At 35.1% G+C, this 27,923-nt stretch overlaps 1 protein-coding gene and 1 long non-coding RNA gene across 2 annotated transcripts in view; both read left to right on the top strand.

Moving 5' to 3' along the window:
• Window positions 1-27,923, top strand: part of MPP7 (MAGUK p55 scaffold protein 7) — a 219,575-nt gene that overhangs the window by 148,250 nt on the left and 43,402 nt on the right. Inside the window, exons 6-11 of the mRNA XM_039839690.1 lie at window positions 3,534-3,665; window positions 10,814-10,895; window positions 11,696-11,781; window positions 14,516-14,590; window positions 14,779-14,975; window positions 15,449-15,513. Coding sequence (XP_039695624.1) covers window positions 3,534-3,665; window positions 10,814-10,895; window positions 11,696-11,781; window positions 14,516-14,590; window positions 14,779-14,975; window positions 15,449-15,513 — 637 coding nt within the window. The remainder of the gene's footprint in view (window positions 1-3,533; window positions 3,666-10,813; window positions 10,896-11,695; window positions 11,782-14,515; window positions 14,591-14,778; window positions 14,976-15,448; window positions 15,514-27,923) is intronic.
• Window positions 3,703-8,610, top strand: LOC120584098 (uncharacterized). Its single transcript, XR_005647960.1, has 3 exons — window positions 3,703-4,535; window positions 5,991-6,467; window positions 6,514-8,610. It is a non-coding gene; the product is annotated as an uncharacterized LOC120584098 (long non-coding RNA).

Below are 27,923 nucleotides of genomic sequence, written 5' to 3'. Positions count from 1 at the left end.
AGCACCCTTCCTTTCTTTGAAGGTGCCAATTATGCTATATATTAGGCCATTGAAGTTGTTCTACAGCTCGATAATATCTTGTTCACAATTTTTCACTTTTTTTAATTTCATTTTTGATAGTTATTTTTTGGTTCTGGGAAACGCTCAAAAAATTTTCCATCTAAATTAATAGTAATTGCCCCTTTGCTTTATGTCATTTTAGGTTTAGGAACGTTTTCATAGGAATGCTCTACTTTCAGATCGCAGGGGAAACCTATAATGCAGGGTTTCCGAACCTTAAAACTATTGACGTTTTGGGGATGGATAATTATTTGTTGGGGCAGGGGACTGTTTTATATGTTATCAGATGTTTAGGAGCATCCCTGGCTTCTATTTTGACAAATCAAAAATGTCTGCAGATATTGGCAAATAGTTCCGGGCGAGTAAAATTGCCCTCAGTTAAGAACCATTGCTCTAGTCCTTTCTGGTAGTTTCTCTTCTGTTATCTTTGGTTAAGTACCTGGCTAAGGACTCAAGGAGGCCCCCTGCAGATCTCCAGAGCTCTGACCCTGGCAGTTCTCTCCTCTCTCATACCCCTGAGAACTTTACCACTTGACCTCCTTGGATTCTCAGCTGTTTTTTTCAACTTGAGGAGACCACTGCTTCCTGCCTGGGTTCCTCTTCCTCTGACACAGCCAGGAAACTCTATGTTGTAAACTGGGGCAATCATAGGACTCATGTTTGTTTCCTGTCTCTCAATGGTCACCATCCTTTGTTGTCTGAATTCCAGCGTTTTCAAAAACCATGGTCGTATTATCCTTTTTTCTTTTTTTAAGTTTTATCAGCAACCCCCCGCCCCCCCATTCTCATTCTTGAATGATACTTTTGTTAAATATACAATTCTGGGCTGGCTATTATTTTTTTCTATGCACTTTTGAAGTAATTTAACTGTCTTCTGATTTCCATTGCTGCTGCTGCTGATCGGTCAGCTCTCAATTTTTTTCTTTCTGATGATCTTTTTTTCTCTCTGTTATTTTTAAGATCTTCTCTTTGCCTTTAACATTGTGCACTTTCACTATAATGTATCTAAGTCTGGGTTTCTTCATTCTTTCTCTTTGAAACTCTTATTGGATATGAAAAGCTCCAACCAGAAAGGAAAAATATTAATTATGTTCATTAAAATTAGATCCTTTGTTGATCAAAAACACTAATAAGAAAGTGAAAGGGCAAGCTACAAAAAGGGAAAATGTATTCATAGCATGGCTAACCAACAAAAGCTTGGATCCAGTATATTATAAAGAATTCTTACAAATTGATAAGAAAAAGATGGATGGAATAGAAAAACATGCAAGAGTCTTGAACTGGCATCTCACAAAAGAAGGTATGCACATTCCTAATAAACATAAGAAGAGGTTTTCAATATCATTAGTTATAAGAAAAATGAAATTTTAACCCCAAGAGGATACCACTACACACTCAGAATGGCCAAATTTAAACTAATAATGTAAATTGTTGGGGGATCACAGAACTTATTAATGCTGTTGGTGGGGGTATAATTGGGACAAACACTTTGAAAAACTTTCTGTCTACTAATGTTGAATATTCTTATAACCCATGACCCAGAGAGTCCACTCTTAAATATACTTAACCAAATTATACATAGAAATATGTGTATGCATCAAACGATATGAAATATTTATAGCAGCATTATTTATTATTTATGATAGTCAAGAAATGAAAACAACCTACATGTCCCTCAGCAATGGGCATAATGGGTAAAGAAACTGTGAAACATTCATATATCGAAATGCTATGTAACAACGAAAAGTGAATGCTATCACCAGTAATAGTATGGATGGTTCTCACCAACTTAATATCAGGGAAAAAATAAATACATACTTAAAAATTCTATTTATGCAGTATGTAAATTGAGGCAAAACTACTACCTTCAGAGGAATAGAGGGCATGCTGACTACAAAGGGGCATAAGCGGGGGCTTCTGAGACTCAATTAATGTCGTATTTCTTGTTTGGGGAATGTTTACATGGGAATATTCATTTTTGAAAATATGCTGTGAATGTGTGAATTGTGTACTTTTCTGTATATATATATTATGGTCAATAAAAAGCTTAATTAAGAAATAGATACCATTTATTACATTACAGTTAATAAAACTTAAAAACTAGACATCATTTGTCACTTAGAGCTTCTCTTTCGGTAGATAGAAATATTAAATATGTGCACATAAAATATTTATATGGTTATGAATTATGAATGTATGAAGGCAAAGAAGAAGGCACTACAAGATCAAGTAACCAGGTGATCAGCTTTTATATCGAATGTTTTGGCCAAGTGAGGAGAGTGGTATAAAGTACAGTTGGAGAGAAATGCAGGACTAGGACATGCTCAAGTTTGATCTTTATCCCGAGATCAGAGGAAAACTTTAGAAGAGTTATTAGCAGGCCAGTTATGTGATTTTATCTAGTTTTAAAATAATCACTTTGGCAACACTGACTTAAGGATTTAAAAATGAGCCAAAGATAAATAAATGCATTTGGATTCTTTAGAGGTTATTGCATAGATCAACAATGGCATCAATGATCTGGACCAGGGGTCTGTCAAGTCTTTATGTGAAAAGTGTCTCTTGCTTCTACTTAATTTTGTTATTGGAGGGTGACAGTGGCCATTGACATTATATCAGTGAGTGAGCAGGGCTGTATTCCAGTAAAACTTCATTTACAGAAGCAGGTGGCATTGTCTGTCAACCTCTGATCTAGACTAGAGAGCATTCATTTTGGAAGTGGATTTACAGGATACAGATTGGACCTTGGAAGTGTAGGTAAGAGAGGAGATTTCAAGGATGGCTTCTCGGATTCTGGCTAGAGTAATTTATGATGTTGCTGGTTAGGGAGCAAATTAGTTATAAGTCTAGACCTGCTCACTTAGTGAGTAGTGTCATGTCAAGGTTCCAGTGTTTTTCTAATTTTTGGTCTATAATGACAATATGATGGTGTTTTGTGGAGTTTTACCTCTTTAGTGTCTTGGTCACCTATTACACTAAAAATTAAAAAGTGAGAAAACAACAAAAGAATTAAAGCTAGTCAATCATATTGATCAGTTATTTTTGTGTTTTCTGCTAACAGCAGGAAAGAAAATACATAGTTTTCTCAGACTCCTATTGGCTCATGGGCAATATGTCTATAGCCTCATTTTCTCCCTCTTTTCAAAATTGACACCCCCCCTCCCCGCCCGCCATGTCCCCAACTGCCACTCTTATATGGATGAACCAGAGAACACACAGGTTAGGAGATATTTTATGCTGATTTTTGTCATACATTAATTGCATTGGGGATGGGGGGTGGCAGCTAAGTGGAACTGTCTTCTGCTGTTCTATATATTCCTTGTTTGTAAGAGACTCCTTTTCAAATGGTTGCCTTATTACCATTGTTATGTCAAAATTATAACCTCAATTTGATTTTATAGTTTGAAGGGTTTGGGGTTTTATATTTGATTAATATATATATATTTTTTCTTACCAAACTTTGACTCTGATAGGCGTTGCTCTCTGTACATGATACTGTGGCTCAGAAGAATTATGATCCTGTATTGCCTCCTATGCCTGATGATATTGATGATGAGGAAGACTCAGTAAAAATCATCCGCCTTGTCAAAAATAGAGAACCACTGGTAAGTTTTGGTCTGCATCTTGTGCTCGGATATGAGTAGATGAGTAGATATCGTGATAAAGCCAAATCTGATGGGGGACATTCTATATATTTCTCTCTTTAAAATATACTTTTTCTGTGTCTTCAAACTTTAAAATAAATGGAACTTTCTCCTCTAAAGAATATGATTTAGAAAAATGAAAATGAAGCCAAATGATAGGCATTAATAGAGGTTATAAATAGCAGTAATTTTTAAAATGTAACTTGTTGACATTTATGAGACAGTATAAAATAACATGCACCAGTCACAGTTGGTTTGAGATTAAATGGTGCAACCAAAAATAATTGCTTATGGCTTTTCTAAAAAGCCTACTTATTTAATAGTAATGAGAAATTATTCAAGCGTCTCATACTTCAAAATGTAAATGTCACCATTTATTTTAGCACCAGAATTTATACAATGTTGAATTATGTTAAAGGATCTATGATAGACAGAATAATGTCCCCCACCCCAATTCCCAGTGACATCGCATCCTAATCTAAAGAACATGTAGATATGTTACTTTACATGGCAAAAGGGGATTTCCATGATTAGTTAAGGATCTTGAGGTGGGGCGATTATTCTGAATTATCTGCTGGGCCCAGGCTAATCACGAGGGTTCTTATGAAAGTGAAAGAAAGAGGCAGGAGGGTCAGAGTTACAGACGGAGTTGCGATGATGGAAGCAAAGGTCGGAGTGCTGTGACTGTGAGCGAAAGGATGCCAGAAGCTCCTAGAAAATAGAACAGTCAAGGACTGGATTTTCTCCTAGACCCTCCAGAGGAATGCAGCCCTACTGAAACCTTGATTTTAGCCCCATGATACCCATTTTGGCCTTCCTACCTCCGGAACTGTAAGATAATAAATCTGTGTTGTTTTAAGCCACTACATTTGTGGTTATTTGTTATAGCAGCAATAGGGAGTGAATGCAGTGTATCCATATTTTTATGAAACTACATTTAAAAGAAAAATTTCATTTAAAAGAAAAATAAATTTATCCTACTTAGGGTAAATGGGGCACATTTAAATCAGTAGCAAGTAGCAGTTGGTAATACGTTAGTTGCCGGGCATTATTTTAAGTACTTTACATATATTATATTTAATCCTCATAATTGGCATGAAGATCATGGTTTCTCTCTTTACAGACTAGGAAACATATTCAGAGAAGGAAAGCAACTTACCTCAAGTATCACAGCTAACAAGTGGTAGAACTAAGATCCATCTAGACTTGGCTCTTTATCTTCAAATACTAGTTTTTTTCTTCTACACCATATTGTGTCTTGATATCTTTCTCTTTTTGGTAGTTTTTGCATTCATGGAGGATAAAAGTGACTTAATTTTCTTATGGTTATACTGAGCCTGTGGGGCTATGCGGGTGCTAGGAGGAGGTTAGACATTTAGGAAAAGGAACCAGGGAAATTTCTTTAAAAATAGGTTAAACTGATGATGCTGTTTAAAAAATGAATTTTTCTTGTAAGCAAGAGAGTATTTTCCAAGTTTATAATATTTGTGTATTCAGGGTTAGTGTAAGCATTTCTCAAAATTGTTTGGTTTATTAGTATATTATGGTGTAATTTGGCATATATTTTGTAATATACTTAATAGCACTTTCCTCTCCATTTCCCCTTAAATTTGGGTGTTTACGAATTTTAGTTCCATTTTATTTTATCCCTAATTCACATTCTGCTTATTTGCCCATTTTTACATGGATTTTTAATTTTTTCTCTCTGAATTTCAGTTAATTATTTAAAAGTGAATTAGTAAAAGCTTTCCCTCTCTAAACATATGCAGATAACTTCTTTAAACTCTAGGTTTAGTTTTCTAAATATAATTGCATTAAATATACTAATGCAATTTAAAATAATTTTGAATGCTTTTAAATTATTTTACTTAAAATTATTTTAGTGATGCTTCGTCTTCTTTCTAGTGAGCCATGATTCGATTGTGTGATTTCTGTCCCAAGAGCTGTGTTGTAAAAATAAATAAAAGCTTCATACAGAAAATAGGACTTCTAATTGGAATGAAGAAATTCCCCAAATTATGTTGAGATTCTTGAGAAAAGTATTAAGATTTAAAATGTTTTAGCATTGGAATAGGAAATCAAATAAGGAGAATTACTTGTCTTGAACTTTTTCTCATCCAAATGTATAATCACTGTATTATCTTCAGTTTGACAATTATTGTAAAGGTAAAATAGGATTATTAGGTGAATAAATTTAAAGTTTAAAAAATGCAGTGCCCAAAAAAGTAGAAAATATTTATTTTTAACAAAGTTGTCATTTTACATTTATCAAATGTCATATATCAGTTTGGGAGTTACTGGAGAAGCCACAAAACTGCCAAGAGGGAAGGAAGCAGAGACCAAGAGAAGACTGAGTCCGAGGCATCTTTAGGAGAATAAGTCAAGAAGTAAGAATCAGAAATAGGTAAGGGAAGGGAAGCCAAGGTGGAGTAAAATTCATACAAGTGGATGGTCAGGAGCCATTTGGCAAATGATTCAGAAGAAGAGGCAGTAAACTTTAGCAATGAATGGGTTAGGTTATCAGTGTTAAGAATATAATTTTGTTTATTAGACCCAAAAATAATGTGGCAAAATGAATATGAAGCTTGCATTAGATGACCTAAGTGGGAGATACAGGGTATCACTTTCTGCTCTATATCTTTACAGCAGTAAGTCACTTAACATCTCAGCCTCATATTCCTGATCAGAAAATCAGGACCTGTACCTCCTCAGGAGTGTTTTAAATGTCAACTGAGTTATAATGTATTTGCAATGTTTTATAATGTATTTGCAATGTTAACTGTATAATGTATTTGCAATGTTTTATAAGTTCTTACGTGTTAGGCATATGTTATATAAACATCACATAGAATGACAAAGTCGATGACAACTGTTTAAGCAGAGGATGGTTTCCTGGGAGAAGAGGCAGTAAACAAAGGTCATGTGGACATTTGGCAATGCGAAGGGAAGAGGATGACAGTGTGAGGGGAGGATGGATAAAAGAATTGAGAGAAGGGGAGAAAAACAGTGGTCAGGATGCGAGGGGCAGAGCTGTCCTCCCTCCCTTATGTGCGGGGAGCATTTCATATTTGTTTTATCCAGATTAATTTTTAGACAAGCTTAAGAAAATGCAATTTGTTGTTGGGTGGATTCAATCCTAAGTTTTCAGCGTTTCTTGCATGGTTTGTCCTCTGGCTTATTTTAGAACTGTGGTTCTCAAACTTTGGTATTATGAGCATTACTGCAGGTGCTTACTTAAAATATAGACTTCTGGGCCTGTGCCCCAAAGAGGCAGTAAGTTTTGGGTGGGACCTAGGAATCTAGATTTTTAAAGAGTGTCTCAGAAGTTTTCGATGCAAATATTTGGTAAACCATACTTCGAAAACATTTATTTCAAAGGTTCAACCTGAAATCGATGTGCTACCTGCTTAAGGAGGTCTTACAATATTGGCAGTGTTATAGGACATACAGTTTTTATTCAAGGAGATCATGGTAGCCCAGTCCTCTTTCATAAACCATTTACAGAAGTGGCAACAAAAATCTAACGAGAATTTTAACTTGTTAATCTAATCTGAAGTTCTCTCTATCCTTATTTTTTGTCAAAATCTCTTAAATCTTATGCCTTAGCTCTGTTAACTTTTGTATAATATTGCATTTAATGTGCTCTATTTTACTGAGTTTTGATTTTATTTTCATGCAAGTATGTTGTACTAGCACTACATCAAGGAATTGTGATAATAAGGGTTTCAAAAGCAATATGGAAATAGATATCTTCAGGAATGAAGGGATCCACAAGAAGATTGAGTTGTGCTAGTATCATGTAGAAAGTGAGAGATCATGCCTCAGGCTCCTAGTTTACCATCCAAGGGTAGGGAGAATCAGCAGATAGCAATGTATTCTCCTTCAGGGTATGCATCTGTAACAAAATAACCCTTATGTGTGGAGTGCTTTTTTTTATCTACAGATTCTGGAAGAGATTTCATCCAGCCTATGGCGTTAAACAACATCTGTGTGCTAATGACTCCCAGAGCTATTTCTCTTCCAGATCTTTCTTCTGATCTTTACATTTGTATGGCCATCTGTCTACTTGATATCTCCATTTGGATGTCTAATAGACATCTCAGTCTTCACATGTTCCAAAGTAAACCAGTCTTTGTCCCCAAATGTGTTCCACCCATAGATCTAGTTCTCGCTGTCAGTTGATGATAATTCCATCTTTCCAGGTGCTCAGCCAAAAACCATAGTCAATCTTTGATACCTCTGTCTCTTTCCCATTCCATTTCCAACCCATTGAGAAATCCTTTTGGCTCTACAATACTATATCCAGACCACTTTTCATTACTTCTCCTTCTGCCAATCAGATTTCTCTTAGATTATTGTAACAGCTTCCAATTTGTTTCCTTGGTTTAGCCTCTGCCTTCCCTCACTCCTTTTCTTAGCACAGTAGGTCGACTGATCCTTTCAGATTGTGTCATTTCTGTTTCTCAGAACCGTGCGGGTTCTCCCCGTTTCATTCAGAGTAAATTTCAGAGTCCTCACAATGACCTGCAAAGCCCACGTGATCTGGCTCCCTGTTACCATCTGATCTCTCCTCCTCCTGCTTTTCTCCTTTTACCTTATTCCAGCCCCACCGGCTTCTTGGCTCTTCCTTGAACATTCCATTCACAGCCCACCTCAGTGCATTTGCCCTGGCTGTATCTTCTGTTCTTTCTCTTTGGCTAACTCCATGTCCTTCCAGTATTTCTTTACTCAGATGTCATCTTTTTCAATGAGGCCTGTGTCTTTACAATGTCTCCCCTCTATCTGCCCTGGCACTTCTGATTTTTCTTACCTGCCCTAACCCATCTCCATAGCATCTAACCCCCTTCTAACATATAAGTATTCCATTTTTGTTTATTGTCTGTCCCCTCTGTCAGAATGTAATCTCCGTGAGGGGACAGAAATCTTTGTGGTTTTTTTTTTTTTTCATCATCATATTATGAGCCTTTAGAAGAGTACTTGTCACATAGTAGGTTCTTAGTAAACATTTGTCACCTTCATTGAATTACAGACTAAGTCAAAAGGATGACTAGCATTAAGCATAATAAATGGGATGGCCCTATACTGAAAAACAGTACAACCCATAGTGTGGAAGGTACATTGCAGTCCTAGTTCTACATTACAAACCACACAAAAATTTTGTGACTAAATAACTAACAATAATATATTATTATCTCTCACAGTTTTGGAGGTTTTCAGGCTCAGTTGAGTGGTTTTTACTTGGAGTCTCTTACAAGGACAGTTAGACAGTGGCCGAGACGAGTCATCTAAGGGTTCCTTCATTCCCATGATTGATACCTGGGTTGGGATGGTTGGAAAGTTGGAGGGTAGTGAGGCATCTCTTTTTCCAAGTGGCATCTCCACTTGGCTAGATTGGACTTCCTCACAGCATGGCATTGTTCATGATTTCTTACATGGCGGCTGGTTTCCCGTAGAGCAAGTGTTTGAAGAAGCCCAGGTAGCATCTACAAGTCATCTTGTCATTTTCACTGTTTGATTTGAGAATATGGCATATGCGTACAAAGAGGGAAAGAATCGATTACCGCCATCTCAGAAACAAGCTCCCACAAGGGTAATGAGCTTATGACCTTATGAATAAAAAGTTAAAGATAATAAGGTAAGCAGGATTGAATGACAATTAAGATAATACGGTAAGCAGGATTGAATGGTAATTAAGACAATCAATTCTGAACAGTTTGCCTTAGACAGGTCCTGACTTTGCTGCACAGTAATTGTCTGCGTTTGGACAAATTATAACCATTCGGAATTCAATTCCTCAACTGTGAAATATGGATAAGTGATATTAAATCACATTAGTAGACCAGTCTGCCATTCGCCATACTTTGGTGGGAAAGTTTGAGATACACTGTTAAGGAAACGAAAGTTGAATTAACCAAACTAATTAGTTGTATTAAGAATATTAAATTTCCAGTAATCTTGGCTACAAGTTGACTGTTTAAAAGCAGAAAATACGAGTAATTGGTAACTCTAAAGTTTATGACCATGGAGAGATGCTTATTCAAGTCTTTGGCCTTAATGTATGCTTAGGTGATGAAAAATGCTACAAAAATCATCATATCAATTATTCGATTTTTACTAATATGACATGTATCTGATAGTTGTCATATATTAAATATGCTTGCTACAAATAGATTTCTAATTTTGTTCACATATCTATTTTTTAGTGATATAAATGTGTTTATTGGCACACAAGAAAAATTCCACTTTCTTGGGGGGGTTGAATTTTGCCACGACCTAATGTGCATTTTTATTTAGCCTCGTGATCCAAGGTAGAACAGCTTTTTGAAACCAGTGTCGGTTTCTTGGAAAGAAAAGTCATGAAAGGATGTTCAAAGTAACCGTTTGTGCCTGATGTTCTGACAAAGCAACATGTAGTTAATCTGCTTCTGAACATCCATAAATGAAGAATTTCTGGATTCATTTTGAAATTGTTTCCTAATCTTATGCCAAAATGTTCTGTTTGTACTAGGGACAATCCTAGTACATAAAAACCCTGGACTAGCAGTTCTTTGTTCCATTAGTTTATATTAGTCTTGAGTAAGAAATGCAACTAACTTTGGAGTTTTAAGTTTTTCTTTATTATTATCACTGAGCTTCTTTACTATAATACTGTAATAGAAGGATCACTGAACTAAAAGTTAGATGACCTGAGTTTTACAATTTATATAATCTTTTTCTATTCTCTTAACCTTGTTTGTAATAGTCTACCTTCTTTGTGGGGGTATTTTAAAGATGAAATGAGGAAATCCTTTAAAAGAGTAAAAACAAGTAGTACTCAAATACAAGATATAATAATGGAAAAAAGATATTTGTACTTTCCATAGTGTTGAAGAAGTTAGACTTTAAAAATCTTTAAATTTTGCTGAAAACTTTACATGATAAGTACAGTAGAAAATTCTATACCTAGTAATGAGCATTTATAACATACATGGCATGATGTCTATTTCTCCTACCTGCTTCCTTTAATTTTTTCTAGTTTTCAGTTTTTTCAGCTGAATGTCTTTATTTCTGCCTCCCCTTTCATACCACCAGCACATATATTTACCCACAAATATTGTTTTTCTTAAAAGGGAGCCACCATTAAGAAACATGAGCAGACTGGGGCCATCATTGTGGCTAGAATCATGAGAGGAGGGGCCGCGGACAGAAGCGGTAAGAGTTTAAATGTTAAGCGAATGCAGACAAGTCATGTATCCCAACAGATACTTAAGGTTTAAAAAAAAAATAAAAAGAGAAACACTTTAATGGTGAGAAATTCAAATAGAAAATAACTAATGGGACTATAGAATGGAAAACTTTCTGTATAGAAAACAATGCCATACATGAAACTTAAAAGACAAACAAGATTGTAGGAAAAGAGATTTCAATATATATGACAGAAGGCTAATATGTAATGTATGGAGAGTTCTTAAAAATGTTATAGGAAAATTGGCAGAGCATATGCACAATTTACAAAAGAAAATGTGTTTAATGTATAATATTTCCAATATATGACAAAGAGAATAATCTTTTGATATAATACAGCAAAACAAGAATAAGATACTTTTCATTAAGTTGAAATATGGGAACCTATTTCAATAAATGAGAAATAAATCTCTACTGTCTTGGTTTACATGGGCTTCCAAAGTTATATTGACTTGTTTCAGTGTTTCTGCTTTGAAAGGTACTGCGAAAAGCATGCAACCTTTTAAAAAATGTGTAAGAATTCTTTTATACGGGGCAAATAACATGCATTTTACACACAGAGGAAGAGGCTGTTGTCCAGCATGTCATAGTCATTGATTCATCGCTATTCAGAGACAGAATCTGAAAGCTGAGACGCATGAATGTCTCCTTTCCAACCCTCAAATGTGTTAGGGGAACCAAACAACGCTTGATGTGTGGAGACAACTGCAAATTACAGTTACTTTTGTAGGTTACACTGCTGATTTACCGCATTTACTGTTTCTCAGGTCTTATTCACGTTGGCGATGAACTTAGGGAAGTGAATGGGATACCAGTTGAGGATAAAAAGCCTGAGGAAATCATTCAGATTTTGGTAAGCTGAAATTTTATTTTAAAATTCAATAAAAATGAAACTGAGTCGCTCTCATTCAGACTTGGTTATGAAAACAGGATTCGAATTTAGCGTTCCTGGGTTTGAATTCCAGTCCCACCACTTAATCCCTGTGTGTCTGTGGAAAATATCTTAACCTTTTTATTGCCTCAGTGTTTCCATTTACAGAATGAGCATCGGAAGAGGTAAATATCTTACTGGGGTGTTTTGAGAATTAAATGAGCTAATGTATGTAAAGAATTTATTACACGGCCTGTCCCAAATTAGGTATTTAGTAGCTGTCATCTACTCTGTTGTTAGTGATACATTTATCTTTCTCTTTCTCCCATCGACATAGCCAGGCTATGCTTTCTAGGTATATGAGATTGTAAAACTGGTTCAGATGTCTTCTGAAATCTAAAACAGAATGAAATTATGTTTGGCCTCGACAATATTCGTTTGTTAGGATAAAATGAAGGGAGACTGTTACATACGAAAACATATTATGAACTTACAGAAATAAAAAAGAGAGTGTAGTATCTCAAAATAGACCTCGGTATATATGAAATTTAGTATATGATTATGATGGCATCTTATATTAGTGGGAAAAAAAATGAAATAGTAAATGATATTGGATTAATTGGTGATTCAGTTAGCAATAAATAAAATCAGTCCCTATTTTATACCACACACACAAAAATAAGTCCCGACAAATTAAATATTTACGTTTTTTAAAAATTACAAAAAAAATTCTTTAGCAGTGGTAATTTCAAATAGAAAATAACTAATGAGACTATAGGATTGAAAACTTTCTGTAGAGAAAATGATGCCAGACATAAAACTTAAAAGGTAAATGAGATTGTAGAAAAAATTTTCAATATATATGACACAAGGCTAATATTTAATGCATAGAGAGTTCATAAAAATTAGTTAAAAAAATAGTTACAGGAAAATTGGCAAAGCAAATGCACAATTTACAAAAGAAAACGTGATGTCTGAAAATTATTGGGGATTTAAAAACTTGAAAATGCCTAGAGTTAGCCAGATTATAGGGAAATAGATATGTTTACATGCTTTTAGTATTAGGATAAATTAATAGAGCCTTTTGAGATGGCTATTCAAACTATCAAAATTTTAAATTTGCATACCCCTTAAGAAACTCAACTGTTGGAAATTAATTCTAAGAAAATAATTTGGCAAATGCGCATAAACAAGATATCTTAAAAAAAAATTAGAAACTATCAAGAAGGTTGAAATGATTGAATAATCATTTATCCATGTGATGAAGTACCATGAGGCAATCACAATGGCTGATAGACTTATATTACTTAATAATAATAGTAATAATTGCTTACATTGATTGAGCTCTTAATAACACTGTCCTAAGGGCTTTATATACATTAAAACACACACACACACACACACACACACACACACACACACACACAGAAAACTAGAAGAATGGGAAGGGATTATAGAGAAGACTTGCTTTCTCTCTACCTATGTGTATGAATTCTCCCTACTGAGTGTATGAATTCTTAATAAGATTTGTGAATTACTTTTATGATAAGCAGCAACCATGATATTGCCATTTTGAAATCACTCTTTTATAAAATTCTGATATTTATACTGTTAAAACTCCATTTTACTTGAGTCTTTGTGCTTACTGGATCTCCTTCTTAGGCTTGCAATAGCTGATTCTAGACAACTCTTCCCAGCTTGGCTTCAGTGACTTCACACTGGTAAATTATAATTGGCTGCAGTGGGAGTATTTATACCACGGACATTGGCAAACAATACAAATCAGGGCCTTTTTTTTAAATAAAACATGGTCCTTGTTTACCAGCACACCCCTTGTAATGAGCCTCAGAGAGATCTACCCATTCTCCCCTCTCCTTTCCTTCCCTGCCTGCTTTCCCCTGTATCTGCCTGTCTCCCTCTTTTATTCCCTCTCTTTAATATGTGCCAGCTATTTACTGCTTTCATGGAGCTTACAATTAGCAGGGTAACAGATATTAGGAAATAATTGTATAAATAATTATTGAGATATGGTTATGATAAATGCTAAAAAGAGAGAGAGATGAATGACATGAGAATTTGTTAAAGGGAGACTTATCCTTGTCTGAGATAGTCAGCAAAGAATTATGGGTATTGTTGCTTGTTTTAATTAAATTAGAATAGATGCTCAATTCTTTCATCTTTTAATTACTCTATTACATTTGGTATTTTACTCACTAACTAGAATAGAGACAAATGTTCCTTTTTGTTTTTTTATTTTTTCTGATGAACATTGCAACTAATTAAATCACAGATTTCTAACTATAACTGACAGTATAGGTATTTTGTTTCTAAAAACATGGATGCTGATACTTAAATGTAATAGTCTGAACCTTGCACATTATCTGTTCTCAACATTTATAATTATCTGTATAAAGGCACTGTGCATATTCTGTGTTTCCATTTGAAAGTAACTCGGCATGGATGGTAATATATTCATTGGCATTTTAAGTGCACAGGAGGTAAAAGTGGATTTAATGGTCGATGTTTTTTAACTTATTTGACAAGCTTTAGTGCTTTCTCATGTTACAGGAATTTCTACAAAAATAGTTTCTCAGTTTGTTCTAAGAGTAGAAACCCCATACTTGTAGATTTTTAGATGCATTTAGTTTTCTAACCTATTTTACTTTTTCTTGGCTCTAGAAGTTGCCTAATAATTCTTTGTTTCCTCTGATATAAGGCTCAGTCGCAGGGAGCAATTACATTTAAGATCATACCCAGCATCAAAGAAGAGACACCATCTAAAGAAGGCAAGGTAATCATTACTTAAGAATCTTTTTTGTGGGGGGAAATGGTGTTTTTTTCCTCTAATACATATCTTCTTTGTCATGACAAGTTTATTTTAATATTGTATTTTTAAAAAATTGTTCTTAAATCAGAGTTAGAAGAATGCTGGCCATTTCACATTTATATTTATTCATTTTAAATGGAACTTTTTTCCAGATGTTTATCAAAGCCCTCTTTGACTATGACCCTAATGAGGATAAAGCAATTCCATGTAAGGAAGCCGGGCTTTCTTTCAAAAAGGGAGATATTCTTCAGATTATGAGCCAAGATGATGCAACATGGTGGCAAGCGAAGCATGAAGGTGATGCCAATCCCAGAGCAGGCTTGATTCCTTCAAAGCATTTCCAGGAAAGGTGAGCTACTGGCAAGTAAAGATGGCCTTTCTTCAACTGACCTTTCGTTCTCTGCAAAATATCACTCCAGCATAGTTGTGATAAAATAAGCACTAAAACCTTGCCTTAGAATCCTTTATCCCTCAGATTTGGATTTCTGTTTTGTCTAAGTATGAATAATGACCAAAAATAATATGACAGTACCAGGTCATATTCGGTTTTTGTTATGAAGCAAGTGGAAAATAGCACATTAATATCTGAGACTGTATTGATGTGAAGGATGGAAAAAAAAGAAGAAGGATTTTGGAATGAAGGTAATTTATAAAAGTTTGAAAGAAGAGTATTTATTTCTTAATTCGAATAGATTGCATCGTGTTCATTTCCCCCCTAACTTTCCATTTTTTTTTTCCTTAAGACTTTTATTATTTTGGTGTTATATTAATCTTGGATCTGTACTGAAAATTGATAGGCATATTGACCTTCTTTTCCCCCAGGAGATTGGCTCTGAGACGACCAGAAATAATAGTTCAGCCTCTGAAAGTTTCCAACAGGAAATCATGTAAGTTTGTTACTAAGAACGCAGAGTAACCAAATCTTGCTGTTTATTTTTGACTATTAAAGCAGGTGGTGGTGGTAGAATGAGAGGTCATATTACCTGTGATAGCTTCTGGATCATCATTTCACAGGAATTAAACAGATAAGACATTCATAGTAGGACTATTAAAGTGAATCTTTTGAAGAAAGGGATGTTCGGAGTTGTTTATAATAAACCCATTTTTAAATCACTCTTTAAAAAAAGAACTGATTACTACTACTGTGTTTGATTTTTGAATTTAGGTATTTTACAAATGTAACTTGAAATTCATATTTTTTATTTCTCCAAAGTCAGGAGGTTTGAGTAAGATATTTCTTGGTAAAGATTATGGGGGAAATTCCATCACATTCTTGGGCACAAAAGCAGTTGTGCCGAAGAACAATTAATTGTTCTTCCTCTTAGTTCCTTGCTTATCCAGAAATCGTAGTAACTCTGACCTTTATCTCGTCTGTTTGGACTTATTACCAGGCTAGATGAAAAGAAAATAAGGGTGAGAAAAAAGATGATACGGGATTATTGCAAAAGATAGTGTAGACTTAGGTGCACTTTTTTTTCTTTCAGCCTACGCGTCTTTCAGCTTCTTTGTACTTCCCACTTCTCTCCAGTCTCCATCTCATAAATTTCCTGCTTCATCTCTTCTAAATGTTTCATGGTTCTAGGTATTGTAAGTGTCAAAAAAAAATGCCCTTTGTTTTCAGTATGGAAATTGTACGTTAAAAGGCAAAATGAGCAAATAAATGGTCTTGGAATTTTACACCAACATCTGTTTTTAGTATTGTTGCATTTTTCACATCTCCTGTTATTTCTGTCAGTTTGTAGAAGCTTATAGCCCAGAAATTACATTATAAGAGAGCCAAACTGCAGTCGGTATAAATCTCCCAAGCAAGCAAATACTCCACATGCAGCACTGATTCAAAAGCCTGCTTGTTCTTGCTCCGCTAAGTCCACGGAGAAGGAAAAAACACTTGTCGTAGAATGCCACGTGTATTGTGACATCAGAAAGCTTAAAGTTTAACCAGGATGTTGCACTGTTTTAGTGTATGAATTTTCACTGGCAACTCATTCATTTGAAAGGGCCTTGGGAACATCCACCTGACTTGCCCTTTGAGGGGTTTTTAAATTTGGGGCTGGCACATTTTTAATATATTTGTATATTTGGTGCACGTGGGATAAAATATGTGTAGCTTGAAAACGAAATAAATGTGATTCTACTCGAATCCGAATCCATTCTCCAATCTAAGTGTTAGGCAACTTTGAAATGTACAATTTGTTATAATTATGAATTTTCTTTTAAAATTGTTTATTTTAAAATTGTGATAAATGTATGTTTCTTTAAAGAATTATACAATGTGTGTAGATGATCTTTTTAATACCACTCCTCAAACTGATTTCAGTATAAACGTGTGTAAAAGTGAGGAGTGTATGTAATGAAGCCTTTTTGTTAATTTGCAAAATTTCTTTTATATGTTAATACTTCAGTATTGGAATCTGCGAGGTATTTATTCCAGGACTTATCTTTACTGAAATGTCCTCATTTGAATGCTTTTTTTTTCTTTTTGTCCTTGAATACCATTTAAAAATGCCTACTGTTTCTCCTTTCACCCTTCTTTTTCTTTTTTCTCTTTTATTTTTTTATTAGATTCTGATTCACTGAGAGATATAGTATTCTCATATACAGATGTTCTTTATTTTTAAACAAAAATAAATCTGGTCAGTATTATCCAAATTAAATCACTAGTATAGAATTTATATGGCTTTATTCAGAGAGACAGTATATTTCTATGAAAACTAAATAGAAATCAAGTGTCTTGATTTTAAAAGAATTAAAATTCCATTTAAAATTTCTTTGCTGTTGTCTCAGAAATCCCTAAACTCAAGTTATGCAAAAATCATTGCACTGGTTCTGAACATTTTTAAAGGCTAAAGCACTTTGTTTTATAACTTGTATAGTTGATAGTGATTCTTTAAAGAACTAATTTTTGTAAAGGCCATCTGACTCAACACTTCCTGGACTTCAGCATTTGGTACGTAGATTTAATAGGGCATTCATGTCATCATGCTCTGCGCTAAATTATAGAATAAGGCTATGGAGAAAAACAAAGTTGATATAAAATCTTACATTTTAGTGACTTAATAATTCATAGGAAAGGCTTTAAGAAAAGTGTCTGATTTAATGTAAAACCTCTGAAAAAAGAGGTCTGTCATATTGGTGTTTATAAGTTTATGAAAAAATACTAGTGTTGATAAAAGTTTTTGGCAGTAAATTTTTATAAGTGCACTTAACACCTAGGAAGATATTGTTAAGCATTGCATTTAGAATAATTACTTTAGCCAGGTTGTAATATGTATCAAGTTGGCCAGTTAACTTTTTCACAAAGAGGCTGCTTGTATTATTATGTTTTACTCTTTACTTGATTCACAGTGTACCATCGTAAGTAAAGTTTCCATGGAAGAAAAGTTCATGAAAGATGGCTCTGGAAATATAGGAGTTCAGTTACTGTCAACATAGAATTCAAAAAGGAATGGAAAATCCCAGTACTATTACCTTGGTATTTCTATTTGTGCTTAGAACGCTCGATCCTGGTTCCATGGTAAATAAAATCAGGAGCCATGATAATACCGACTTCTTCAAGTTTTAAAACTACCAGCCTTCTGCAAAACGCTCAGTATGGATGGTGTTCATCTTTGATACTTGGTTATTTCCTCCCCAATCTAATAAGACATATCCAGAAAATAGGCTTCTCAAACAAAGTAATTGGCTTTTTAAAATGAAACATACCTAAAAACTAAAACATAAACTCTTAAAACATTCCTAAATCTTAGAAGGTGATACAGAGATTCATCTCCTCTTTCTCCTATTTTTTTTTAGAGTAGCTCATCAAACAAAGAAATTATTAATAGAATTTTGCTTCCTCCCTCCCTCTTTCATCTAATGATAAGATCTCACATAACGGATTTATATTAGTAATTGAGACAGAAGAGCAGACCCAAGTTAAGCGTTTTGAAAATGAGTAAGAAAAGTGTCTTATGTCTCAAGTAGCATATAGTAGGGGTTTACACGACAGACGCTTGGCATCTTGCAATTCGTGTGTTGATATAATTTAAAGTACTCTCATTTTCTACCAAAAGCTTATTTTTATAGTTCAGTTGCATATATAAAGGAATATGAAATATCACCTAACCTTTAAAAAGAAACTTAAATTTCTTTGATTACTTGAAATATTGTTTGTTCCCTTTCTATTGAAATCAAAGTATTTAAGTTAGGGATTGTCCCAATATTAAAAATATCACTTTAACTTCAGTAGGATGTAATTTATATTGAAATCCAGTCTATACGGTATTTAGAAAAAGTTCTTTTCCATATAGTGTATTTTACAGAAGAATACAGAAGTATGACATATATTTACAGTGCTTAGTTTTCTTTTTTTAGTTATCAAAGTATATCTGAACATTTCTAACACTGCTGACTGAATAATATTAATTTAAAAATTTTCTTTTACATAATAGCTCTTATAGAATTCTTGTAATAAAAAAACAAAATGTTTAGTTTTTTGACCTTTTAAAGATTAGAAGGTAAAACCACAAATATTGTAGTTTAGAAATTGTTTTAACCAATTGTGATTGTGATCATGTGGGTAAAAACGATCTTTAACTGCTGCCAAAAGGGTCCATTCAAACTGGGTGTAACCAAGTTCATTCAAAGACAAGTTCATTTTGGGGACTAAAGATCACCATCTACCAGCCACAAAATTTAAAACACTGCGTCAATGAATGATTTCATTCTACATGGTACCAATGTTTTGAAGGCCGAACATTTCAGAATAATATATAACATTACTCCACAGTAATACAACTTTTCAAATTGAATAAGCTCCTTCCTCCTGGCATCTTAAATAATGTCTGTTTAACATGTTAAAGTTAATTCAGGGATTAAATAGATAGCTAATGTTCTTATATTAAATTCGTGTGTCTAAAACTTTGTCAAACATTTTCTTAATATTAGCGAGATTTTGTATAACAACATCTAGGGTTTTAAATACTACAAGTATTTTTCCCCCTTAATACTTACTGATACCCTGGGAGACACCAGAGTTTAGAGTTTGGGTAGAAAGAGGTGCAGACAATCTAGGCTATAAATTACATGTCTGATTCCTTAATGTCATGAGGTGGTTGAGGTGTAGGCATTTCTAATTTCATTGCCCACTTTTTGTCTCACTAAATGTGTTGTCCTTCCATATATGAAGGTGTTGCTTATAAGACACTATTCAGGGGATGTGCTTTTAGCTTCTCCAGATGATGGGTTCTAAGTCATACTGTCTCTTGACTTTTGTCCTATGGACCCAGTGCCGTGCAGGTAAGAACTGATTAACGATTAGACAGGTCTGGTTAGTGGTCAGGGATTATTGCAGACTTGTAGGGGAGATGGAAGTGGGGGCAGAGGGGATTTGAAGAAAGTAGTTTCTCAGGTGGGGATTTAACTTTGCCCCTATGTATAATATCACCTAAATAGACACAATCTCTCCACTTGTCCAGAGTATCAGACATGTCCCCTCAGAGTGACATCCAGCAGCCTGGAAAAGCTCTCCTGTCGTGCAGGGTTCATCAAATGCTCTTCATGAGAGCCTTTCCGCTCCATTCGCGGAAGACAGAAAAATTGCTTTTTGTGACCTGTTGGCCTCTCCTCTGTGCTGTTTATAATTTTTTCATCCTGCTCTTCAGTGCTTGAAGATGTAGAGAGCGGGCTTCCGATGAGACTGGGGAGAGGAGGAACACGTGACAGGTTGAAGCTGTGGGGCAGGGGCCCAGAGGCTGGCGTGGCGGGCGGCAGTGCGAGTAGACGGGCATCTTGAAAGGAACTTATTCCCTTGACCTCTCCTGTAGGTCGTATTTTCTAGCCTAAAGCCTGAGTAAGTTAATCAGTGACTTGGGTGTGACAGTAGAGCATAACCGTTAAACGCTTGAGTCTGGAGCCAGACTTCGTGTATCCAAATCCCAGTCTTGCCAATTCTGAGCACTTCGTTTCTCTGTACCTCTGACTTCCCATCTGTACAACAGGGGTGAAGAGTATAGTGTTGGCCTCACAGAGTTGTTGGAAAATTAAATAAGTTTATGCATTTAATGTGTACAGAACACTGTCTTGCCATTGTAAGAATCATGCAAGTATCCCAACTCTCAACTTTTTATGTGGTTTCCCTCTTCATTCAAATTTGCTAAATGGAAGGAAATGTGTTCCTTTGTTTTTTCTATTGGATGCCTAGTAAGCATACTTGCTATTGGAGATAATGTGTGTGTTTTATTAAGTTAAAAATACTGTTCTCTTCCTACTTAAGTATCGCATAGAGGAAATACTCTTTTGAGAATTTACGTAGTATATTCATGACCTTTTATTAGAATATGACATAAACATATACTATATGTAATATAAAATATGTTTATTTTTATTGTGGGTTGGCTTTAATCATGCGTGAGTGATCGACATGGCTTTTTTCATCTGCTTTACATGACACTGGTTCTTTAATCAAGGGTGCAATACTCTATCCTATTGTTTCTTCTGAAAATGTACTCTCTGTTTAACAATCTTCATTATGGTGGAGTCTCTGAGATTGCAGACTGATCAGTTTTAAGCACCGTGCTTATTATTTCCAGCATGCCTAATTGCTTGGCTTGGCTAACCCATGCTTATCACGTGGTCGATTGTTGATTTTCTAATAATTTGTTTAGGTGTGTATTGCATTTCAGCGCTGCTAAGAAACAAGTATAAATAAACTTACAATGTGGGTGACTCATAATAATTGCCTGAATAATAATAACTTACTTGCCATTTTTGCTAATTCCGTTCAAATAAAACCAATACAGTTTGAGGACCCATAGGTATCTGAAAAGCAAAAATGCCATGGTGTACACTTTCTCCTGTGTTTTCTTTGACTGCCATTCTGTGGTTTGGAGACATAAAGGAGCAAAGAACTTTGCTGATCAGTCACACTCACTCTGTAAGGTCACGTAGCAAAACCCATTCTGCTTCGACTTGTGGGTAGATTTTGCTTCTGTTAAGTTGCCAGTTTTTTTTCCACCTTTAACTGAAGGTGAGTCGCCTAAGTCAAACTTAACTCTTAAACTGCTGTCCCATTAGTAACTCAAGAATCGCTTTTTAAAATCCCTTTCATCAGACATGATAGAATCAAAAGGTTCTGCCTGACTCATTTCACAGGTGTAATAAGGTGATAATTATCAGGATGTTATTGAATTTACAGAATATTTAGATTTAGGCATTTTAAAGGCAAATTGGTTGTTTCTAAAATGTTTTCTTTTTACTATTTTTATCATGGAATAGCCTCAGTGCTGAACAGATTAGTTTACACACAGAACTGTTCTATGAAAAGTAAATATGATCCCCTTATGAAGGATATTGTTTCAAAAAATTACTGACAGTTTTTTCTCATTTTTTCCATTTAGGTATTTAATAAGCTATAAGAAGGCTATATGCTTTTATTGCTTATGTATATACATTCTTTTTAGACCAAGAGTACAGTCTAAAATGTATATTTTTCATAAATTCTATTTATTTGTTGACTAATAATTTTGAAATATTTAAAATACATTTGTTTTTTTTCCTTTGGCTTTTCTAAGATGAGGAAACAGTTGAGTGTGGTAGGTAGATTTTTTTTTCCCTTGGATGCAATATCTTCCTACTTTAATTGTATTTTCTGCACATTTAATCATTTCCTTTTTCATTTTCTTTGTGCTTCTCAGAGGAAATTAAAGGTACATGTATAAAAGCTCCCCTGCGTAGTCTAGTGCACATATGTGTGGGATTAAATTGGATATAGCAAATAGTTTATAAAATATTGTACGTCCAAACTCCCATCTTGACATTGCAGTACCAAAAATCATGGTTGGACTTTGTTTTAGAAAGGAATGTATATATATATATACACAAATATATATACATATATATATACATTTGTATATATATGTATATATATATATTTGCTTCATATAGCAGAAATATGGAAAGTAATCTGAACTAGTACATTATATTTTTTTTCACTGTCAGTAGTCTGAATAAAAAAAGGTGAATGAGGAAAACAATGTTATTCAAACATATTGAAAGACTTATTTTTAACATGGATATGGGGAGAATCTTCTCAATTACTTGATTTCTGCATGAGCTGTGCTGTTCTAGAGGTATATTTATGTAAAGATTAGAGGCCCATATAATAAGTATTCCTCTGCTTAAATTAAGTTTTTAAGACAAGCATAGCCCAGTATTAATTCCTGGAAATAATTAATAGCATATTACTTTTAAATGTTTTCATCTGTTCATTTTAAAAGGCGAAATAAAAATAGAAATATTATGCCTTTATTCCTTTCCAACACAGAATCTTTTCTATTAAAAGAAAGGATGCATCTTAATCTTAACCTTTCTGTCTAATCCAGTGAGCCCAAATAAGTGCTATATTTTACATATTATCAAAGAGCCTGATTTACAAAAATAAATTTACTTTGGGGATCAAGTGTTGTCATTTCCTTAACTGCGAAAGTATAAATATCCCAGGCAAGTCTTTTATAATTTTCTTGGAACTGTATCAAGGAACCTCTGAAGAAGGTTGAGAAAAGAATTGCATGATATTTCGAAATGCTACTTTAAACTTAAATATAAAACAGCGTTTTATGTTTAAGAGTGGCATTGTGAAGGCTGTTCTGTGCTGTGCTTTACATAATTGTTTTAAGTAGTTTACTTTTTGCATCTGTGGCTGGGCATCTAACTTCTGCTTTATTTCTTGGCTTTTGTTCTGAATGCTTTTACACTCCATCCAGAAGATGCTGACTATGCTGGTAACCACAGTGGAACCTATATAGGTGAGCAATTGGTCATGGAAGAAGATTTCTTTCTTTCTGTTGCTTTCTTCAAAACCATTATATTGTTTTACCTTAAATTAGCATATTTTCATTAGCATGTCCTGCTGTTCAGTGGGGGAGCACGATCCTTTGTATTAAACAGGCTCAATGGGTTGGACACAAAGGAATTTGTAGTGTGCTCTGGTTATTATTCAAGAAGTTTTCCAGGTGCTATATTTTTTGTAAACCATTATATATTTTTTGAGAGAAGATGATAGAGCATCCATTTGTGCTAAGTAATTTTACTCCATTAACAGTATCTGGAGCTTTCTAAATTATCTGGTTAGCTGTAAATTATTCAAAGCTTCTAAATAACTTATTTCTTTGTAAATAACTTTTTGGTAATGTTTTCTAATGATTTATTATTCCCTTAACACCATCCCCTAAATAACCATTGACTGAACAGCTCCAAATATAATTAAACTTTATGATTAATCTGTATTGGAAGGAAAAATTTCCAGTTTGGCGACGCCAAGGGATATTATAAACAAAAGCCAAGATATCTAGAAATTGTTAAAGGCATCAGAAGTATCATCTGCATTTCACTTCAGACTGTTCCCCAACCTTGCCATGTATTGATATGCTCACAAGTTCTCTACTTTCGGTCATGAGGGGTAATAGTGTAGAAACAGATTTATAGATAACTGCTTCAATTTCCTTATTTTCAGATTAATATTTCTGTAGTTGACACTTGAACAACGTGGGTTTGAACTTCACAGGTCCACTTATATGCAGATATTTTTCAGTAAATATATAGTCAGCCCTCTGTATTCTGTTTTCGCATCTGCAAATTCAACCAACTATGGATCGAAAACAGTATTTTCCATCTGAAGTTTAGAGTTGGTGGGTGTGTATGCATGGTTTTATGCTGTTTCATATGCGGGGCTTGAGCATCTGAAGTTTTGCTATCCACGGGGGTCCTGGAACCAATCCCCACAGATGCTGAGGAACAACTGAGTTTTTCGGGAGTTAAAATTGCAATGTGGATTTTTGACTGCGCAGAGGTCAGCACCCCTAAACCCTGTGCTGTTCAGGCGTCAAATGTATATGATAATATCTCTTGATTACTGAAGAAATGTGTCAGATATTATATTTGGTGTTTAATATGTATAATATAGTATTTCAAATACTGTGAAATTGGTGGTATTTTATTCACTTTACAGAAAGGAAATTGAGGCCCAGAACATTTACAGGATTTCCTAAAAATAGTAAATGGTGAATTGTGGTTTCAATTCCACATCTACGTAGATATAATACCTGTACTCTATCCTTTAAAATACACCGCCTTCTAGTTTCTTGTTCTACAAAACAAAAAACCTTGTGCAGAAAGATAGAGCATGCCAATTTTTAGGCTGGAAAAGCTATAATTTACTAAGAGAGAATTAAATGATCAGAGAGAGGTTAAAATTTCACTAATTCTTTACTTATTCAAAACAAGCGTGCCAGATACTCTGTATATCGATTAATGCCTCCCCTTACATCCTCAGAAACCTTAATGGCTTAAAACGACACGCATTTATTATTCTCCTGATTCTGTGGTCAGCCAGGTGGTTCTGGTCTGTGTTAGCTTGGTGGATCAGTGCAGTCTGGTGGTTTGGCTGGGGTCTGGTTGATCTGGGAGGTGGGGTTGGTGAGCTAGGTGAACTTGTTTCTGTTTCATGTAGTCCCTCACCCTTCCCCAGTAAGCTGGTGGTCTCACGGTTCCAGAGAGCATTAGAAAATAATCTGGTAGATACGTGTTGTTGAAGCCTCCACTCACATCACACCTGCTAATGTCCCATTGGTCAAAACAGTGTCATGGCCAAGCCAGAGTTGGTGTGGGAGGAGACCACCTGAACACTTGGATACAGGGAGAGGTCAAGAAATGGGCAGCCATGACTGTAAGCTTCTACCTCTCTCAAAAATAGAGGGGTGACTGCTCTCTCTGATTTTAATGGTTTATACCCAATTAGATGGGACATGTATAGCCATCCAATGAATAACCGCGGCAAAAAGCATTATCTGATGAGTGTCACATAAAATGCCTTAATTCAGAAGAGAGGTGGATCATTTGAGCCTGTGACGGTGAGGGACTCAGTCTCACAAGAGATGACATTAAAACTGGGCACCATGGATTAGGTGGAATTATCATTAGCAGCAGAGGATGAAGGTAGAGGCAATAACGTGGAGAGAGATGACTGTTGCAGAGCCTGAGGCATATTTAAGTTTGGGTGACATGTAGATGATAGGGCTGGAAATTTAGCATGCCACTTAATAATGTGAGACCTTCAATGACAGGCTGTCATTTACACATTTATTACCATTTTGCTTGATTTTTGCACTCCCATTATTCTTTGTATAAAATTTCATTCAAGTAACAAAATATGGATTTTTAATCTGTATATCTCTTAAAGCATGTAGGAGTTTTATAAAATTAATATTTAATCAGTAGACAAATCAAAGCACAAAAGCAAAGGTGATCAGTAAAGTAGGTTTCTTTAGAGAGTTTAGAGAAAATGCATTCTGGTAAAATGGCACTGGCATTGGCAACAACGCTGTCATCTGGAGTCACAGATAAAATATGAGAAATAACTTTCCTGGAAGAGAAATTGCAAGGAGGAGCCATGGACAATGAAAGCAAGATAGTGCTTGAGTTCAAGCCAGGTTTTCATAGCTGAGGGCAGATATAGTTTAGTGGGAAAGGAAAATAGGATCAATTTTGTAGGCAGATGACGGGACCAATGGTAAAGGACTGAATGTCTGAGGCGGAAAGTAACGGGTTGAACAAAGCCCCAAAGCAGACTAGATTAGATGGAATTGAGACCACAGGAGTACTTCAGGTAAAAGAATTTGGCATTAGCAGGTGAAGTTAAGCATGTAGATATTCCAGAACCCAGAAAAGTGCTTTCCGTTGCAAAGGCAGAGGGCTTTGTGCTTCCAAGAGACCATTCTGTATCACCCTATTACAGATGAAAGTAGGGCACCATGTAGGTAAAATGAGAATATCATAAATCATAATAATTTGTGTCATTATTGGTGGCTCACAGACCATCTTTAAGATGTGTTTAAACGAAAGATATATTTTTGTTTGCACCCAAATATGAGAAATTTCATGTAAAATTTTCTGGCTCCTTTAACAAAAGTTTTGACCAACTTCATTTCTCAACTACTCACAATTAGCCGACTGCTCAAACGGAACACAAGCTCTCCAGTTCAACACAGTCTCCACCGCTCCTTCCTGTCTTGCCAGTGCTTGCAGAATATCAGCAGGCATTCTCCTAACACTTATGTTTGTGCTCATATCATAATAAGAAGTATTTCTTTGTATCCGCGTTCTCAAATGTGGGGAAATAAAAATTACCACAGAGTATTTAAAGAAAAATAGGACAACCTATTTCTTCTACAGCTGAATGTTGTGCAAAAATGTTTAGTCTCGACAGAATGCAGTTTAAGAGTTTTCTACCTGTTTAGCTTCTATAGGCTTTTGAATTTGCAAGCCCTGATTATAGAGTATAGCTATCCACTCCACCTCCTGGTCTTAGAAATTATCATTGTCCTTTCCACACCTTCCTATAGGAAAGAAAAAAATATGGCCCATACGTTTTAATATATGTGCATCATGACATTCTTTCTTTCTGGTCTAAGTGCTTGTCTGACACATGTGTGTCAAGAGACCACCATAGCTTCATGCACCTAGAAGTTTGTTTAGTTATGACTGAGTTCAGGGAATCTAGCAAGTTACCTGAGAAGCATACTGCCTGCCTTCTTATCCAAGGTTTCATTTTCCGTAGTTTCAATTACTTGTGGTCAACCACGGTCCAAAAACAGTAGTGGGAAATTTCAGAATAAATTCAGTAAACGATTCGTAAGCTCTAAGTTGGTCACCTTTCCGAGTAGTGGGATGAAACTCCCACCGTCCCACTCCATCCTGCCTGGAATGTGAATCATCCCTTTGTCCAGCGTCTCTACACTGCAGACAGTCCCCGCCCATTAGTCACTGAGTAGCCACCTTGGTTATCAGGCCAGTTGTTACCTATCACAGTGCTTGTGTTTGGGTCACCCTTATTTTACTTAATAATGGCCCCAGAGTGCAAGAGTAGACATTGGTGCTGGCAGTTAAGTTATGCCAAAGAGAAGCCGCATGTAAAGTGCTTCCTGTAAGTGAACAGATGAAAGTTCTTAATCAGGAAAGGAAGAAAAGAGCAGATGCTGAGGTTGCTAAGGTCTATGGTGAGAACAAATCTTCTGTGAAATTGTGAAGAAGGAAAAAGAAATTCATGCTAGTTTTGCTTTTGCACCTCAGATGGCTAACGTTATGGCCGCAGTATGTGATAAGTGCTTAGTTAAGATGGAAAAGGCATGAAATTCATGGGTAAAAAACATGAACAAGAAACATGTTCTGACTGACAATAATGTGCCAGAAAACACTGAGCCTGTATGGAGACTTCAATCAGCAATGGATCCCCTGAAAAGAGTGATCACATTCACATAACTTT

Source organism: Pteropus medius, unplaced genomic scaffold (genome assembly GCF_902729225.1).
Source record: "Pteropus medius unplaced genomic scaffold, Ma_sr-lr_union100, whole genome shotgun sequence".
NCBI lineage: Eukaryota > Metazoa > Chordata > Mammalia > Chiroptera > Pteropodidae > Pteropus > Pteropus medius.
Note: the sequence above shows the minus strand (reverse complement) of the source record. Positions and strands in the feature narration are given on the sequence as shown.